At 42.9% G+C, this 15,877-nt stretch overlaps 1 protein-coding gene across 2 annotated transcripts in view; it reads left to right on the top strand.

The window, feature by feature from the left end:
• The window catches only part of QSOX1 (quiescin sulfhydryl oxidase 1), a 56,551-nt gene that overhangs the window by 12,626 nt on the left and 28,048 nt on the right, over positions 1-15,877 (top strand). For both annotated transcript variants that reach the window (XM_072648493.1, XM_072648492.1), the window contains exons 2-4: positions 142-242; positions 12,732-12,780; positions 14,146-14,251. In XM_072648493.1, the coding sequence (XP_072504594.1) occupies positions 142-242; positions 12,732-12,780; positions 14,146-14,251 (256 nt within the window). The remainder of the gene's footprint in view (positions 1-141; positions 243-12,731; positions 12,781-14,145; positions 14,252-15,877) is intronic.

Below are 15,877 nucleotides of genomic sequence, written 5' to 3'. Positions count from 1 at the left end.
TCCTGAAGAAGAAATGAATTTACTCACTAGCTCTTACAGGGAGGACCAGGGCAGGGGAGGTGTCAGAAAGACAGAGTATGATAGGGGAAGATGACTGATTCTTGTGGGCCCTCCTGCTCATCCTAATGCTTGTCCTTTCAGATTGGAGCCCTGTGCTCAAGGTAGCAGCCTTGGATTGTGCAGAAGAAGCGAATTCAGAAACCTGCCGGAACTTTGGGATCTCTGCCTACCCTACTGTCAAGGTGAAGTCTTGAAGTGTGAGGAGAGGGAGAGGTTTGGGGAGGGTGACCTAGCTCTAAATAGGACGTTGCAATACTGGTTTGTTTGTTTGTTTTTTAAACAAACGTGTCTCTTTCCAGCCGCTGTTCTGAGTCTCTGGGTCTCGGGGTGTCTTGTGTTAGAGCCCTAGTGGCTGAAGGCCCAAGCCTTCTGAAATAGACTCCTCCCACTGGGGATGTTAATATTGGAGGCAGGAAGGGTTACCTTTGTACTTTGTTTGCCAGAAGTGGAAAAACAGCTCTTTTTCACAAGCAGAAAAAGCTCTTATCTAAGAGGCATGTCATCTTGGCCACCAAGGGAAAACCTGAACTGTTTAGTCTGGGCTTCAGAGAAACTTTTTGCCCTTATAGATTAGTGCTTTATCTCCAGCCTGGAAGGCTTCTGTAAAGTCAGGCCCACTGGCTTGCCAGGGTTCTTTCACCTGGATCCTTTGTCTCAGAGGCCTGATGTGGTTTTCCAGAACACACTTGCCTTTTCTAGTCTTCCAGACCTACCTGAGTCATTATAGTCACCCTCTGGGGACATGAAACCAGTCTCATGGAGCTCAGGGGGCCTGCGAATGTCCTAAGAATAGTAGTGGTAATAATAACACATGATAACGTGCGAGAAGGATGAGATACAAAGCATTGTCGTGCTATCTGCTACTAAACTTGTCCCAGAGATGCTTTCGGTGAGCCTACAGAAGACCTTAAATAATAACATCAATTAAGTAAAATAGTTAAATTTTAAAAAAAAATTTTAAAAACTAAGTAAATTAAAAAACTAACTAAATGAATAAATGAATGTATATTTGGAACATCCACATAAATGGATGGACATCAAGTTACCTAGCTTCATCAAAAAACTAACAACTCCCCTTCCCCCCCTAAATATCTTCTTTCTTCTATGGAAAGTGTCTCTAATGATACCAAGGCCAAATAACATTTCAATAATTATAAAATTCTTAACTTAGACCAAGGAAAAATAGGGATGGAAGGCTTTGTTCTGTAACTTAGAGGTCTAATTGAACCAATGGATGAAAACTATACTTAAAAACATGTTGGCCTTCTCTAGGCAAGGCATATTGCCTGGGGAAAAGCAAATTAAGATCTGAGAACAGAATGAGAAAGGCCTTCAAAGGCCATGTCCACAGAAACTCAACCATACTTCAAAAAAGTAGCATTAGACTAATGACTGAGCCATGAGGATTTGTTTATAGAAACAGGGATATGTCTGGTCATTGCCACCAGAAATTACAAATACATTAGCCTTAAGGAGCCCAGATTTATGGAACAATGCAGATTATTCAAAGAAATGAGAGAAACTATATAATATATCACTATGGGCTGAAACATTTCACATCTTAGTAGATGCTAATATAGCAAGGCATAACCTAGTGCCCAGAATTATATAAAAGTTTGCTGCCTTTCATCAATAAATAGATGATAAGACCTTGTAGCACAAATACAGACCTCAAAATATGCTTGAGAATTCAGTACATCAGTTGTCCAGGAACCAGATACAGACCAATCCATCCCACAGTCATCCAGGGATAACAGTTATCCATGAACATTTGAGAATGATATTTTAACAGGTGCCACTGAACTGAGTACATAATCTCTAAAATATGTAAGATGAAAAGCTTTCAAAGTATACAGATGTGTCGGAAGACCTCAAATGAGAGAGAGCAGTAAGGTGGCACAGTGGCTAGAACACTGGCCCTGGAGACAGGAGGAGCTGAGTTCAAATTTGACCCCAGGATACCTACTAGCTGTGTGACCCTGGGCAAGTCATTTAACCCCAATTGCTTCAAAAAAAAAAAACCCCAAAACAAAACACTAGAACAGGATTACATTTCGTCTTTATCATTCTGTAAGCTGTTGGAGTTGTTATAAAGTTACCTTCAGACCCAATACTTTTGTACAGTTACAAGAAATGGTCTTTTATACACCTGTGCAAAATGCCTCAGAACATTAGATATGAAAGAACACTAGTGGGTGGGTCACTTTTCCCAGGACTTCCTCCAGATGAAGAAAAATGAAAAGAATGAGATAACAACAGTGATAATATTTATAGCTAATATTTATCTTCATTGTTTGCCAAGAGTTTTACATGTATAACCAATCAATCAAATTGTAAACTCAGCACCTTAGCCCTGTATTTTTCTGCCCTACCCAGCCCCAAGACAGGTGCTTAAACTCTATGAGCCAGAAGCACCTTATAGAACACCACTTTCAAATTTGTCTTTAATGCACCATGCATAGGATTCAAGAAGAACTCTCCTCCAGGGATGACCTTGAGCAAGGGGCCCCATGCTTGAGGGCTGCTTAGCCCTGGAAGGAACTCTCCAGGGCCACCTGTCCCTCTCTAGGGCATCCACAGTTTAATTAAAATCTTTCCAGTATATTAAGATATTCCAGTGGAAGTCCCCACATAGACACAAAGCAGCAGTGTTCCCTTGGTGATCTGGTGGTCCATATCCAGGCCTTCTGGCTGATTGCTCTTTTAATTATTTTCTTCCAATTTGAGAGAAAAATTGGAATTACTTTTTATACACCTCCACCCATCCCTGCTTATAAAAATAGGTTTTCTTCGTTTCTTTTGGACCCAAGTATGGCTTAGAGCTGGAGCTCTTTGGCCACTGAGTGCTAATCAGGAAATCCATTTGGAATTGAAAAGCAAGACCCGGTTTCCAGTAACAGGAAGCCTTTGAACTCAGTGATCCTCAAAGTCCAAACAGCCTGGAACCACTCTGCTTGTCTCCTCCCTTCCCTCCCTCCCCTTCCAACTCCTTGCCCCCCCCCCGCCAAAATCCATACCTTTTTTAATACAGGAAACAAGGTCCCTAAGGTTTGAAACGTCTTTGTTTTCTTGTCTGAGCTCTACTCCATGTGACTTTTTTTTTGTAAGGACCTCCCTGAGAGAGCCAAAGGCTACCTACCCCATTTTAGGTCACCGTTTAGGACCTGAGGCTTTGTAAAGCGTCATATCTCAGGATTTTGTCCCCTTGGGTGCCTCAGGCCACTAGAGGACTGCAGACTCCCAACTCCCAAGACAGCAAGCTGTGGCATTTGACTGTGACCCACCAGCCTAAGAAACTGAACTGGAAGAAGCCAGAACCTGCTACAGTCATTTTGAGATGGAATATTATTGGCTCATTTTTTTTCATTTGGGCTGAAAAGCCAGATTCCTTTTTTAAGGTTATCATTGCTCCTTTAGGCTATGTAAATTATATTTTTATATAATAGATTATGCATTGTAGACCTTGAGAGATTAAATGATTTGTCTTTGGTCACATAGATAATAAGTAACAGAACTGAGATTCAGACCTAGGTCCTCTGCTTCCAAATCCAGAATACCTTCCTCTAAAGCATACTACACCCTCTTTCTATTCACAGGGCTAGTACCCTAGTTTGGGGGCAGCTATGTGGCACATTGGATAGAGGAATAGCCTTGTAATTAGAGAGACTCATCTTCATCAGTTCAAATCTGGCCTCAGGCACTTTCTAACTGTGTGACCCTGGGCAAGTCACTTAACCTTGTTTGCCTCAGTTTCCTCATCTATAAAATAAGCTGGAGAAGGAAATGGCAAAAAGATACTCCAGTATCTTTACCAAGAAAACCTCAAATAGGGTCATGAAGGGTCAGACTCAGCTGAAAAAAACTGAACGACAAAAGTAACCTAGTTCAGACCCTCCTCTGCTTCTAACCTCTCCTCTCTTCCATTTGTCTTCCACACAGCTACCAAAGTAGGCACAGGTCAGATCATATCACCTCCCTGATCAAATATCTGTAGCAGTTCCCCTTTGCTTATAAAATAGAATAGAAGCTGAAAGGGATTTTAGGATCTAGTACAACACTCCTTCATTTTACAAATGAAGAAACAGAGACCTGCAGATGGCACCCAGGTGGGTGAGCTGAGCTTTGAACCCAAACCCTCAGACTTCAAGTCTGGCTCTCTTTCACTGGGCTACTCTTCTATATACATTATCTAATTTGATCTTCACCAGCAATCTGTGAGGTAGATATTTGTGTACCCACTTTACCTATGAGGTAACTAAGGTTTTCTAAGGCTAAATGACTTGACCAGGGTTACACAGTTGGCAAAGGGCAGAGCTGAAGCATGAACCCAGGTCTTCTGAGTCTCATGATCTTTGTACTATGTAGTTAACATGAAAAAAGTCTTAATCCCTAAAGAGAATCATAGAATTTGTATAGAATGGGACTTAAGAATTGCTGCAACCCAACCTGCATTTCACAGGAATATGAATTAGAGCATGTCCAAACCAGTGGTCATCAGCCTTTGACTGAAGACCTCTAAATGAGAGAGAATGCACTAACCACCTCTTGGGGCAGCCCAGCCACTTGAACAGAGTTCCAATTGGGGGAAAATTTTTCCTTCCATTGAACCTGTCATCACCTCTGCTGGCATCCCCCCTTGTTTCTATTTTGACCTTCTGGAACCAAGCAGAATAAATCTAATTCTTTCTTCAAATACATAAAGAAAGCTATCACTTCTTTCCTGAGTTTTCTAAATCAAACTGGCTAGACCTCTATAACAATTCATTTATAAAATTATCCTAGTTAACATTTTTTTTTATGGTGGTATCAGTCCCTTTGGCAGTCTGGTGAAACCTATGGACCATTTCTCTGAATAATGTTTTTAAATGAATAAAATGAAATACGTAAGATTACCTTGGAAATGAATTATATTGAAGCAAAGTTGTATTTCTTCCTGTGCAAGTTCATGAGCCCTTTGAAATCTATCCCTAAGTTAAGAACCATGTCCTAGACTCCTCTCTCTGTGTCCCTCAACCAACCAATGAACTTGTCTGCTTCAAGGAGTTAGGTTTCCAAAACAGTTTTATCTACTTTGAAGTTGGAGACTATCATTTTTTTTAATGTATATATTTTCCAAGCAAATAAGTCATAGTAGCTAGAGAGATGGCCTCAAAGCTGGGAAGAGCAGGGTCCGGGTCCCATCTCTGATACATATTGGCTGTGGGATCCCGGTCAACTCCCAACTCTTTAAGGCTGCTCTACAAGGTGCTGGGAAGGTGGAAGGTGTTTATTCATTCAGTAATCCCCTGTCCTACTTTTGTCTCTATCCCTATATTTGAGAATTATTTGGTATGGAGGCTAAAGCCACTGGAGTTGAATTCAACAACCGTTTGTTAACTCTCTGTTCCCTGTAAAGCTCCCACACCTGCAGGGAACAGGCCAGAGTTCTTGTTTGGTTTGATGGCTAAGTATTCCTAAGGTAGGAAGTACACTGTGTACAGTGCTTACTCATCTATCACAAGGTGCTTTCTATTCTAATCAGAGTGAGGTGGGAGGTCAGCAGAGTGGGATGAAGAGAGAAGTTGAGGAAAAGCACTTATAGAGACTTAGAGGCTCATGGGACTTCACCTCCCCAGTGTCCATGTCCCTTTGTGGGAGCAAATTATACATGTTAGGAAAGCCAGTTTACCAGTTATGGGCTGCAGCCCTGAACACATCAACTCATTCCTTAGGAGTCAGAAAGAGTTAAACCACTTTACTAAACCACCTGATTTACAAGAAAAGCGGTTCCAGTCCACATAATTCCAGGAACTAGGAGGGACCTCAGTTGATCATCTAATCCAGGGGTGGGGAACCTGTGGCCTCCAGGCCACAGGAAGTTTGGATTTAGTCAAAGGGTCACACTTGAGGACCTAGAGTGCCACATGTGGTCTCAAGGCCTCAGGTTCCCTACACCTAGATTCTAATCCATCCCCCTGCCTCTAGGAAAAACCTCACCTCAGCTGCACCAGGGAATCATCAACCTACTTCTTTAGAGAAGCAATCTCTCTTGGTGGTCATTCAATAAGACTAAGGATCAGAAAAGTTCCTACATACCCAACAGCAAGGTGCAATGACAGTTACCTGGGTTCAAATCCTGACAGATGCTTACCCTCATGTGACCTTGGGCAAATCATTCATTGGTGAAATCCGAGAGTTGGATTGAATGACTTCTAAGGAACCTTCAGCTCTAAATCTGCAATCTCTGTGTTCTCTCCCCTCAAGAAGAGTGGAGAGGGGTGACAAGAGGAAGCAGAAACCTTTCTTATTGCCTTATTACCCTGGCATTGGGACTGGTGTTTTCTGGCAGCTGACAAAGTCATGGGTTAGTTTACTCTCTGATTCTCAGGTTGACTTTCCAAAGAAAACAAAATGGGGAAAACTACAGGTATGTGATAGAGGAAGTCAGAGAGTGGGTGGTTGGTTTCTTCCTGTGACATCCACCCCTGAGTTTCTGGGTTCTAGTGGAAAGTTGTGGGATGGGCCATTGAGAACCTGGCGTGTGTGTGTGTGTGTGTGTGTGTGTGTGTGTGTGTGTGTGTGTGTGTGTGTGTGTGTGTGTGTGTGTGTGTGTGTGTGTGTGTGTGTGTGGTGTCACGTAAGACTTCTCTAAATCCAAAGCCCAAGGGCTGTGGGTGTCAGTCACCCACAGAGGTGACTAAAGGAATGTGGTGAAGGTGGAAATGTTTGCTATTAGATGCTCCTGAGGATTGTCCTAGCCAATAAAAGGCCAGCCACAGTGACTTGCATGCCATTCTCAGAGCAGGGCTGGGTTGAGTTACAATAACAGGACTTTCCTAGCAAGCGCTGTTCAGAAATGAGGAAGTCTGAGTGTCCTAAAAGGTATATATATATGTTAAAGCAAGAGAAGGGTTGTGTCACAGTGACGGGGACATGGACACGCAAGCCTGTGGGTACTCCTGCCATCTGTGGCACTATCCCTTTCGGGCTCCTCGTCACCTTTGACAAACAGCAGGGCTTCCATCTGGCTCAGCCTGTTTAGTAAACACCTGGCTTTTAGGGCAGGCTCCAAGTCTGTGTCAGGTTTACATCAGGCCCAAGGCTGATACACAGCAGGAGGTAAACAAAGGGAACTAAGAAGGGAGGGGCCAGTTTGCCAAGCGATGTGGATGGGTCTTATTCAGAGAGCTCTGAACTCTAGCTCTTGGTAGGGGACCCCAAGCTGTGTTGTGGGCCAGTTTGGGGAAGCTCCCAGTCCTCAAAAGAATAAGGAGGAAGAGAACTTTTTGGTTTCCAGAGTCTAAAAGGATTGCCTAGAAAAGAAACCACTCAGAAAATTGGAATAATGGAGTAAGGTTTATCAAGAATTCCATGCCTTTACTCCATAAAGAACACCTACTTTGTTCTTCCTATCCCCTTCCTTTTAGACTTTCAGGTTGGAGGTAGACTTCCCTTTGTAGCAAGCATTTCTGAAACAGCTAAGTGGCAACAATGTACTTAGTTCTGGGTGCTATGGGGGATATAGACAGTGAGACACAATCCTTGACTTTAAAGGACTCTAGTTGGGGTATAAGACATGGGCACATTTCCAAAATGAAAGACCATCCCTGACCTCAAGGTGCTTATATTCTACTAAACTAATGTTTACATGCATGCATGTGAAAGGACATTTAAGGTCCTTTAGTCTAAACTCTTCATTTTACAGATGAGGAAACTGAGACCCAGAGAAATTAAGTTACCAGCCCAAGGTCATCGAGGTGATGAGGGACAGAGATAAGTTTCAAATTTAGATCTGGTGACTTGAAGTTTAGAGCTTTCCCCAATGTACCCATTTTCCTTCTCAATTAAAGAGGCTGAGGCCTCACTGATAGTTCAACTTGACCCTTAGTTTGTAAGTCCAGAGCCCCAAGCCCTTATCGATGTAGCCTTTTTTTTTCCCTCTTCTGTGAAAAGGAGCTGTTGTCCAGATGAACAGTGGGGAATTTGCCAGTATTCAGTGCTTTTCCAATTCAGCAACCATTTATTACGTGCCTACTATGGGTACTCACTGTTCTTGCCATTGACTTGGGGGAGGAAAGAGGTTGGAGGTTGGAAAAAGTAAACGATTTCCCTTGTTAGAGGCGATGAAAGGAAAAGAAAGCACTCCTTTTCTGAGAACTATACTTATTCCTAAAGTTTTAATTACCCAGAAGGTAAGGTGGCTCCCTCAGGCAGGTACACCTCCCAGGAATGACAATAAGGAGGTGCTTTAACCTGGGAACAAAAATGCAGCTTGGCTTGACTCTAAAAATATTCTCATTTGGGCTCCTATGGATGATCAAAGGAAATGCTGCTGGATTGGCCAGTTATGGAAATAGTGAAATGTAGGTAGAAACAAGGATGGGCAGAAAGAGTCTTCTTTCCAACTCAGCACGTTACCTACCTTTTTTAAAAAAAAAAAATTCATTTTTTTCCATTAACAAGGACTTTTTTTCCCTCCTCCTCTCCCTCAATTTAAGAAAAAAGAAGAAAATTCTTATAACAAATAAGCCTCAAGCAAAGCAGATTCCTACACTGACCATGTCTAGAAATGTGTGTCGCGTTTTGCAGCTGGATTCCCTTACCTCTCTGTCAGGAGATAGGGAGCATGCTTTGTCTTCAGTTGTCTGGAATTGATCAGAGGCTTCAAATCTTTCAAAGATGTTTTTCCTTTATGTCATTATAACAGTTATTCTCCTGACTCGGCTCACTTTACTTTGCATCAGTTCTTACAGGTCTTCCCACTTTTCTCTGGAATCATCTATCTTATCATTTCTTATTCCATTACATTTGTAACCTTTATGTGGTTAGGCATTCCTCAGTAGATGGTCATCCCCTTAGTTTACTGTTGTACACTCTTTTAAGTGTAAGGCACAGAACAGAGGAATACAGAGATAAGGAAGACAAAATCTTTTGACCATAAGGAGATTATAATTAAATTTGGGAGAGAGCAAATAAAACAAATATACAATATATGACTATAACATGTAGTAATAAAATTGGGGCTATTAAATATGTAGTAAATATATGTATATTGTATTACATATACACATATACATACACATATGTACGTGTGTGTCAGAATTGTTTTGGGAACTTAGAGAAGGGAGAGATTACATAGATGTGGAGGAAGAGATTACATGAGGAATCCCCAGGAGATGACATTTGAGCTAGGTCTTGAATGATTTAGGATTTAGAGTGAACAGCTTGAGCACAGGCAGTGGTAGGGATGGGGAGTCAAGGATGTGTTCCAAGAATGGTGAGTAATCTAACTTAGATGGAATGTAGACCATGTGGGAACTAGTAGGGATGGATATGTAAGGGTTGGCTGAGAACAAAGTGTAAAGGTCTTTGAATGCCAGGGTAAGGGGTCAGCAATTTATTTGGTAAGCAATAGGAGACATTCAAGATTTTTGGTCAAGGGGCTGGCCTGATCAGATCTGGATATTAGGGAGATGAATCTGGCACCAGTGGGTAGAATGGTTTAGAAGATGGTACAAGGATTGGAGTTGGAAAGAACAGTTAAGATGCTGCTGCAGTAGTCCATGAGAGGTCATAGTAGCCCAATGCTATTGTATCCAGGGTGATGAGGGTCTGAAGTAGGATTAGAAAACTGTATTGGTTTAGAAGAGATGTGATAAAAGAACTGGAACCAAAGTGGCAGTTATATAAATGGAGAGAAGGGGATGGATTTGGGGTCTGTTGTTAAGGCAGAAATGACAAGAGGTGTGGGGGGGGTGGGGGGGAGGAGATGAGGAATCTACAAGTTCAGGATGATTCCAAGGTTGAATACATGGGTGGCTAGAAGGATGGTGGTGCCCTTGATAGGGAAAACATGTTAGAAAGAGGAGAAGGTTTGGGGACAAATATGATGAGCATCATTCTGAAAAGGTTGAGTTTAGATACCTGTAGGACATCCAGTTGGAAATGTCCAGTAGGCAGTTGATGATTCAGAACTGTAGTTCAGGAGACACATTAGGGTCCCCTACATCTGGGAATCTTCGACATAGAGGGAATGGGGATAAGAACTGAACCTATGATGTCATTAGTATGTATGTGTTCATCCTTCATTGCCGAAGAAGACCTTGCCATCAGAGAAATGACTTGCACTTGACTTTGTTTTGAGTGAGGGAGGGTTGTGCAGGTCACCAGCCTCACTTCTCCTCCAGAGCCATCTGAATCCAGTGACCAGATATTCATCAGGATGACTAGAAATGACCCAGAATGAGGCAGTTGGGGTTAAGTGGCTTGCCTAAGGTCACACAGCTAGTGAGTGTCAAGTGTCTGAGGTGAGATTTGAACTCAGGTCCTCCTGACTGCTGCACTGGTGCTCTATCCACTGCACCACCTAGCTGTCCACCTTGTCATTAGTACAGGCAATTCTCAGATGAGGAAACTCCCAATACCAATGCAAGTCAACACCTTCTCTGCAAGTTTTAGAGTTGCCTAGAGTACTCTGAATGCTAGACTACCCAGGGTCAAACAACCAGTATGGGTCAGAGGCAGAATTTGAACCCAGTTCCTCTTCTGAAGTCCTTTTAGCTATGAAAAGAAATTCAGAAGAGGAAGACTTTTGTGATGTGATACAAAGTAAAGTAATCAGAATCAGGAAAACAGAATACGCAATCACTGCTATAGTGTAAATGGAAAGAAAAACATCAGAAAGGAAAGGAATGCTACGTAACCATAATGACCAAGCCCGACTCTGAGGATGACAAGGACTTGTCTGGTCTGTGGGCGTGGCATGAGGCAGGTACTGTCAAACTCGGGTAATAGGTTGGTCAGTTTTGTTGAACTGAATTTTTCTCTTTCTTTTTCATTTTTGTTAACAATGGATGGCTCTTTGGAGAGGGAGGGAGGGTAGAGATAGATTTGGAAATGGAGAGTGTAAAAACAAAAGCTATTAATACTTCTTTTTTAAGACTAGAGGAGATAGAAGGGGATAGAGTTGAGTATAGTCAGAAGGGTGCCTTTCTTCCTGAAAGAAAAGAGAAAAGGAATAGAGGAAGGCTGAGAACACAGGTTTTTTTAGTGTGGATATTAATGAGGGAAGATAAGGGAGTTGGGGTTGGACATTGTTGATTTCAGTAAAGTAGATAGTTAGGCTGGGATTCTGGGGACGAGGGGGAGAGGGCTTGGAGATCAGAGCCCTTGGCTACTTTTCAGACTTTTGGTCCTTTACCTTCATTCAGACCTTATTCCTGGCAGGAGGAGGTCATTTACCTCTGACTTCCTGACCACAGGTCCAGGTTGGATGGCAGGAAATGCCAGGTTGCACAGAAGGTCTTTGGCTGGATTGCAAAGACACTGCCTACTGGGCAGGGCTGGAGCCCAGCAGAGTGGAAAGATGGGTACAATTTGTGCTCTGTGCCTTATACCACGGGCAGTGAAGGACCCTACAGCAAGGGCAGAGAATGTTCCTGACCTCCCCACGCAAGGAAGCTCCTTCCCAGCTGCTCCCCTAGCACCGTTCACCCCTCCCTGGCTCTCATGCCCTCTACTATGTGCTCTCCCTAGTTCCCTACATGCTCTCATGTTTACTTTTGAGGGCATAGAGGCATCCACAGGAGCCAGAGTACCTACCTGACCCTCTGGCAAGGTATCATTGAGTTTTTTCTCTCATAGTAAGAGGGCATAGGGTACATAAGTCACTGACGTGTCTGCATTGTTGCATCATGTTTCCTGGATTTCACCTCCTACGGGCACTGAATCAGGCTCTTCTGTTGCCCCGTCCCTTCAATTGTTGACTGACTGCCCACTTGGCTCCTGAGAATACTCTACCTGAGTCCCTGGCAGCCAGGTGGAGAGAAACTGAATCCTCGATTTCTGGCTTTCCCAGGGGCCCGGAGCAATGCTGGAGCAGTCAGATTCCTCAGAGGGGAGGTTTCTAGCTTTCTCAGTGTTCTGTAGGGGTGACCTGTACATGGTGGTGGTGGTCTGTGTATGTGTGTATGTGCGTGTGTATGTATGTGTGTGTATGTGTGTGTGTATGTGCGTGTGTGTGTGTGTGTGTATGTGTGTTTAAGGAGGAAGCAGATATGGTTCAACATCATGGAATTTTGCCCAGTCTCCTCTGTAGGGATTATATAACTCTGATAAGGAGTGGAAAGCAAGCACCCAGCTTTGCAAACCACGTGCGTCACAGAATTTTAGACTAACTGAAAATAGTCCTGGATTCAAGGTGAAAGAATTATGTGGCCTAAGAGTCGAAGGCTCTGTGACTGTGTACTCTTCTGTGTTCCACTCTGCGCGTTCTTGCCTGTGTTACCTTAAGGAAATCACTTCATTTAGCTGGCACTGCTTCTTCATCTATAAAATTAGGAGGTTGGACCATGTGGACTCTCAGATTTCTTCTAGCTCTAAAGTTATGATCCTGTGACCTTGAGAACCTGGGTTCTGATTCTACCTGTGGGGTCTTAAAAAAATAGATCAACCTTTCTCACCTTTTGTTTCCTCATCTGGAAAATAGGAGTAATAAACCTTGCCCTTATTTACCTCACAGGGTTGTGAGGACCAAATGAGATAGTCTTTGTGAAGATGACTTGTAAACTATAAACTCATATAGAAATGCAAAATAGTGGAGGTTGTCAGGGTGGTGGTGGTGGTGGTGTAAAGGGGGATGCCAGAGTCCAGAGGGATACTAAATCATGGGTGTTATGTTTGTTTGCTTTCAGTTTTTTAAAGCCTTCTCAGGCAGCTCTGCCACAGGAACAGATTTCCCAGGTATGTATGTATGTCCTCTTAGATATTCCCCATGTTCTCTCCTGCTCCCCTGCTCCCATCGTGTCACTATCTTTCTTAGTAGCAATGAGAGGGCATAGCTGCTGGGTTGTTCTTTGAAAAATTCCCTTAGGAGAGTTTCAAGCCAGGTGAGAGGGAGGAGACCAAGGATCAAATTCTCATCAGCCTGGAGGAAGTATCTTTCCTAGTAAGGTATCACTGGTAGGGGTTGCTATATCTGAAGAGGCCCTGGAATTTTTGAATCATTCCCAGGTATAAGAAGGGGCAGAGCTCTATGGCTAGGATAAGTTTGTGGTACTCAAATGGAAAAAAATCAGTGTCCTTTAAATAAGAAGGACCTTTTTCCCTAAAGAAAAGCAGAATTTCCTTGGTTTTGAGTGGGGAGTCATTACTCCCTGCTTTTCTTATTTTTTGAGGAATAAATTGAGGTTCCTTAGAGACTGAGGGGTCTCTTTATCTGGCTTAAGTCTCTATGGCCTACATCATAGGGGTTTAGGCCATAGTGGCCTAAGTCAAAGGCTCTGTGACTCTGTGTACCCTGCACCCCCACAGCTAGCTCAGTCAACCCAAGAACTCTAGGGGATTCTAAGTCTAGCAAAGGGCCATTGCTTAATACAAACTTCCTTCAATCAACCAATCAAGTATCCATTAGTTGTCTGCTTAGCATCAGTGTTCTAGAGGCAAAGGATATAAAGATAAAAGTGAAACGGCTCCCATCCCCAGGAAACTTACATCCTGTTGGGTGAGACAGCATATACATAAATATGTTTATACAAAATATGTAAGATAAATTTGGGAAAGGGTTGGCACTAAAGCTGGGAGTATCAGGAAAGATTTCACGTTGAGCAGGGGTTATTAACCTTTTTTTTGTATAATGGACCCCTTTGGTAGTCTGGTGAAGTTTATAAAACTCTTCTCAGAATGTTTTTAAATATATGAAGTAAAATGACAAAGAAAATCCATTCTGTTGAAATATAGTTGTCATAGGATTTTTAAAACCTAGTTCCCAGACCTCAGACTTAGAACCCCTGATATAAAAGGTATCATTCCACAAGAGTTAACAAGGAAACAAGGGATTTCAAGAGACCAGGGTGAGGAGGGAGTGCATTCCAGGCATGAGGAGTACAGCCGTTATAAAGATGTAGAGATGGGAGCTGGTGTATTGTTTGTGAAGAAGAGGAAGGATCCCCTTTTGGTAGACCAGAGCATGCAGGCAGGGGAGTAAATGTGTCATATTAAGGTTGGAAAGATAGGTTGAGGCCAGGTTGGGAAGGGTTCCTCTCATCTCTGCTACTGAGGACAGGTGTTCAGGAGCTAATTTCTCCAACTGTCCAATTCCTTCTGCAGTACATGGGAAGAGTATTGAAGAGTTTCAGACATCGCTCATTGATGCCCTGGAGACACATCGTGGTGGACGGTGGCCCCCATCTTGTCCCGAACTGGCACCAATCAGGTATTTGGGGTCTGAGATCTGACACTACCATGTTCACAAAGACAAAAGGTACAAGAGGAAAGGGAGTGGCTTGGGGCATGGTGGGTGGAGCTGATCTATTACTCCTGTTGTCTCCTCCAGGCTGGGCCTCCTACCACAGGGCAGGCACACATTTACCCACCTCTGACCTTTTCGTGTCTCTTGTTCCTCTTGTCCCATAAATATAGATGTTCACTAGTGCCCTGACTTCAGCTGCCACTGGTGTCTTAGTCAGCAGCTGCTACAGAGGAATTTCCCAGGGAGTTTTTGATTTACCCCACTCCCCACAAATAGAATCAGTGGCCTTTGTTAGTCTCAACTAGCCAAATGCTGTTCCAGCTGAGAAGTCGGGGGCTGGGAAGGGTAGGTCACACCACAGACAGAATGAACTTTGGTAGGGGTAGGGTAGAGGGAGAAGACAGTTGTGATATCTATAGATTTCAGTAGTTATTCACTCTTCTCTTTGTATGTCTTCAGTACGTCTTATTGTATATTCAGTAAGTTTTTGCATGATTCATTCATTTATCCATCCATCTATTCATTCAGCAAATATCTGTAAAATGAAAGATGACTTCTCAGGTCTCTTCAGCTGCTAAATCCTGAGATCCTATTTTTTTAAAGGCCTGCAGTGTGCTGAGCACTGTACTAGGGGTTGGGGAGATACAGCATAAATAACCTTAGATTCAGGATATTTCTTTGTTCAGGCATGGGAAGAAGGAATTGGCATAAGGTGATATCCCTGAAGAACAAATCAAAAAGAGAATATTATCGTCCTGTTTTTTGAAAGGAAGACTTCTGCTTCCAGCTCTAAATAGATACTCAATAAATGCTTGTTGGTTGACTGTTGACTGTTTCAGGAGGGGGAGGCCTCAAGGTTTGTTGCATGGTATCAGTTCTCCTTTCCAGTCACCATTGAGCCCTCTCCAATAATCAGGCTGGTTTAATTGATGGACTATCTTACAGGAAAATGGGTGGTGTATCTATCTTATCCAGGCTTTCCCAAAGAGATGGTAGTATCAGGGCTTGGTCCAGGGGTGATTGTGACAGGTTACTATGCTATCTCTGTGGGTCCCTGGAAAGCAGAACCAAGTCTGCTAGGGGGAGGGGGAAGTACAGTATAAATGTCCTGGGATCCAGGAAATGTATTTGTTCAGGCAAAGGAATAGGAAATTGGCATTGATGTCAAAGAGAGATAGAAATTCAGTGGACTCTTCTGAGCTGACAAGAGGGAGCTTCCTGTTTCCTCATCTGAGAACTTATTTATGACTTAAAGCCCTTTATACCCATTAGTTACTAATTCCTTGTAGCTCTCTTCTGGGAGAACTTTGGATTGTTTTCCAAGGAAATGAACCCAGAGATCTATTGATAGATCTGCCAAGAGTGTGGGTGATAGAATCCAAGATTAGAACCGACATGTCCTGAGGATTCTTATAACTGGACTATTGTCTTTTTTCCAGGAAACTACCTGTGTTCTCCCATAGCTCATCTGATTAAACCCAACAAGGATTTATTAGGTACCTACTATATGCCTAACACTGGAGGTACAAAGATAAAAACAAAAGTCCCTTAACTCTCAGGAAGCTTATTTTCCACTGGAGTGAATAGAAA

Source organism: Notamacropus eugenii, chromosome 2, assembly GCF_028372415.1.
Source record: "Notamacropus eugenii isolate mMacEug1 chromosome 2, mMacEug1.pri_v2, whole genome shotgun sequence".
Lineage (NCBI taxonomy): Eukaryota > Metazoa > Chordata > Mammalia > Diprotodontia > Macropodidae > Notamacropus > Notamacropus eugenii.
This window is presented reverse-complemented; position numbering and strand designations above follow the sequence as displayed.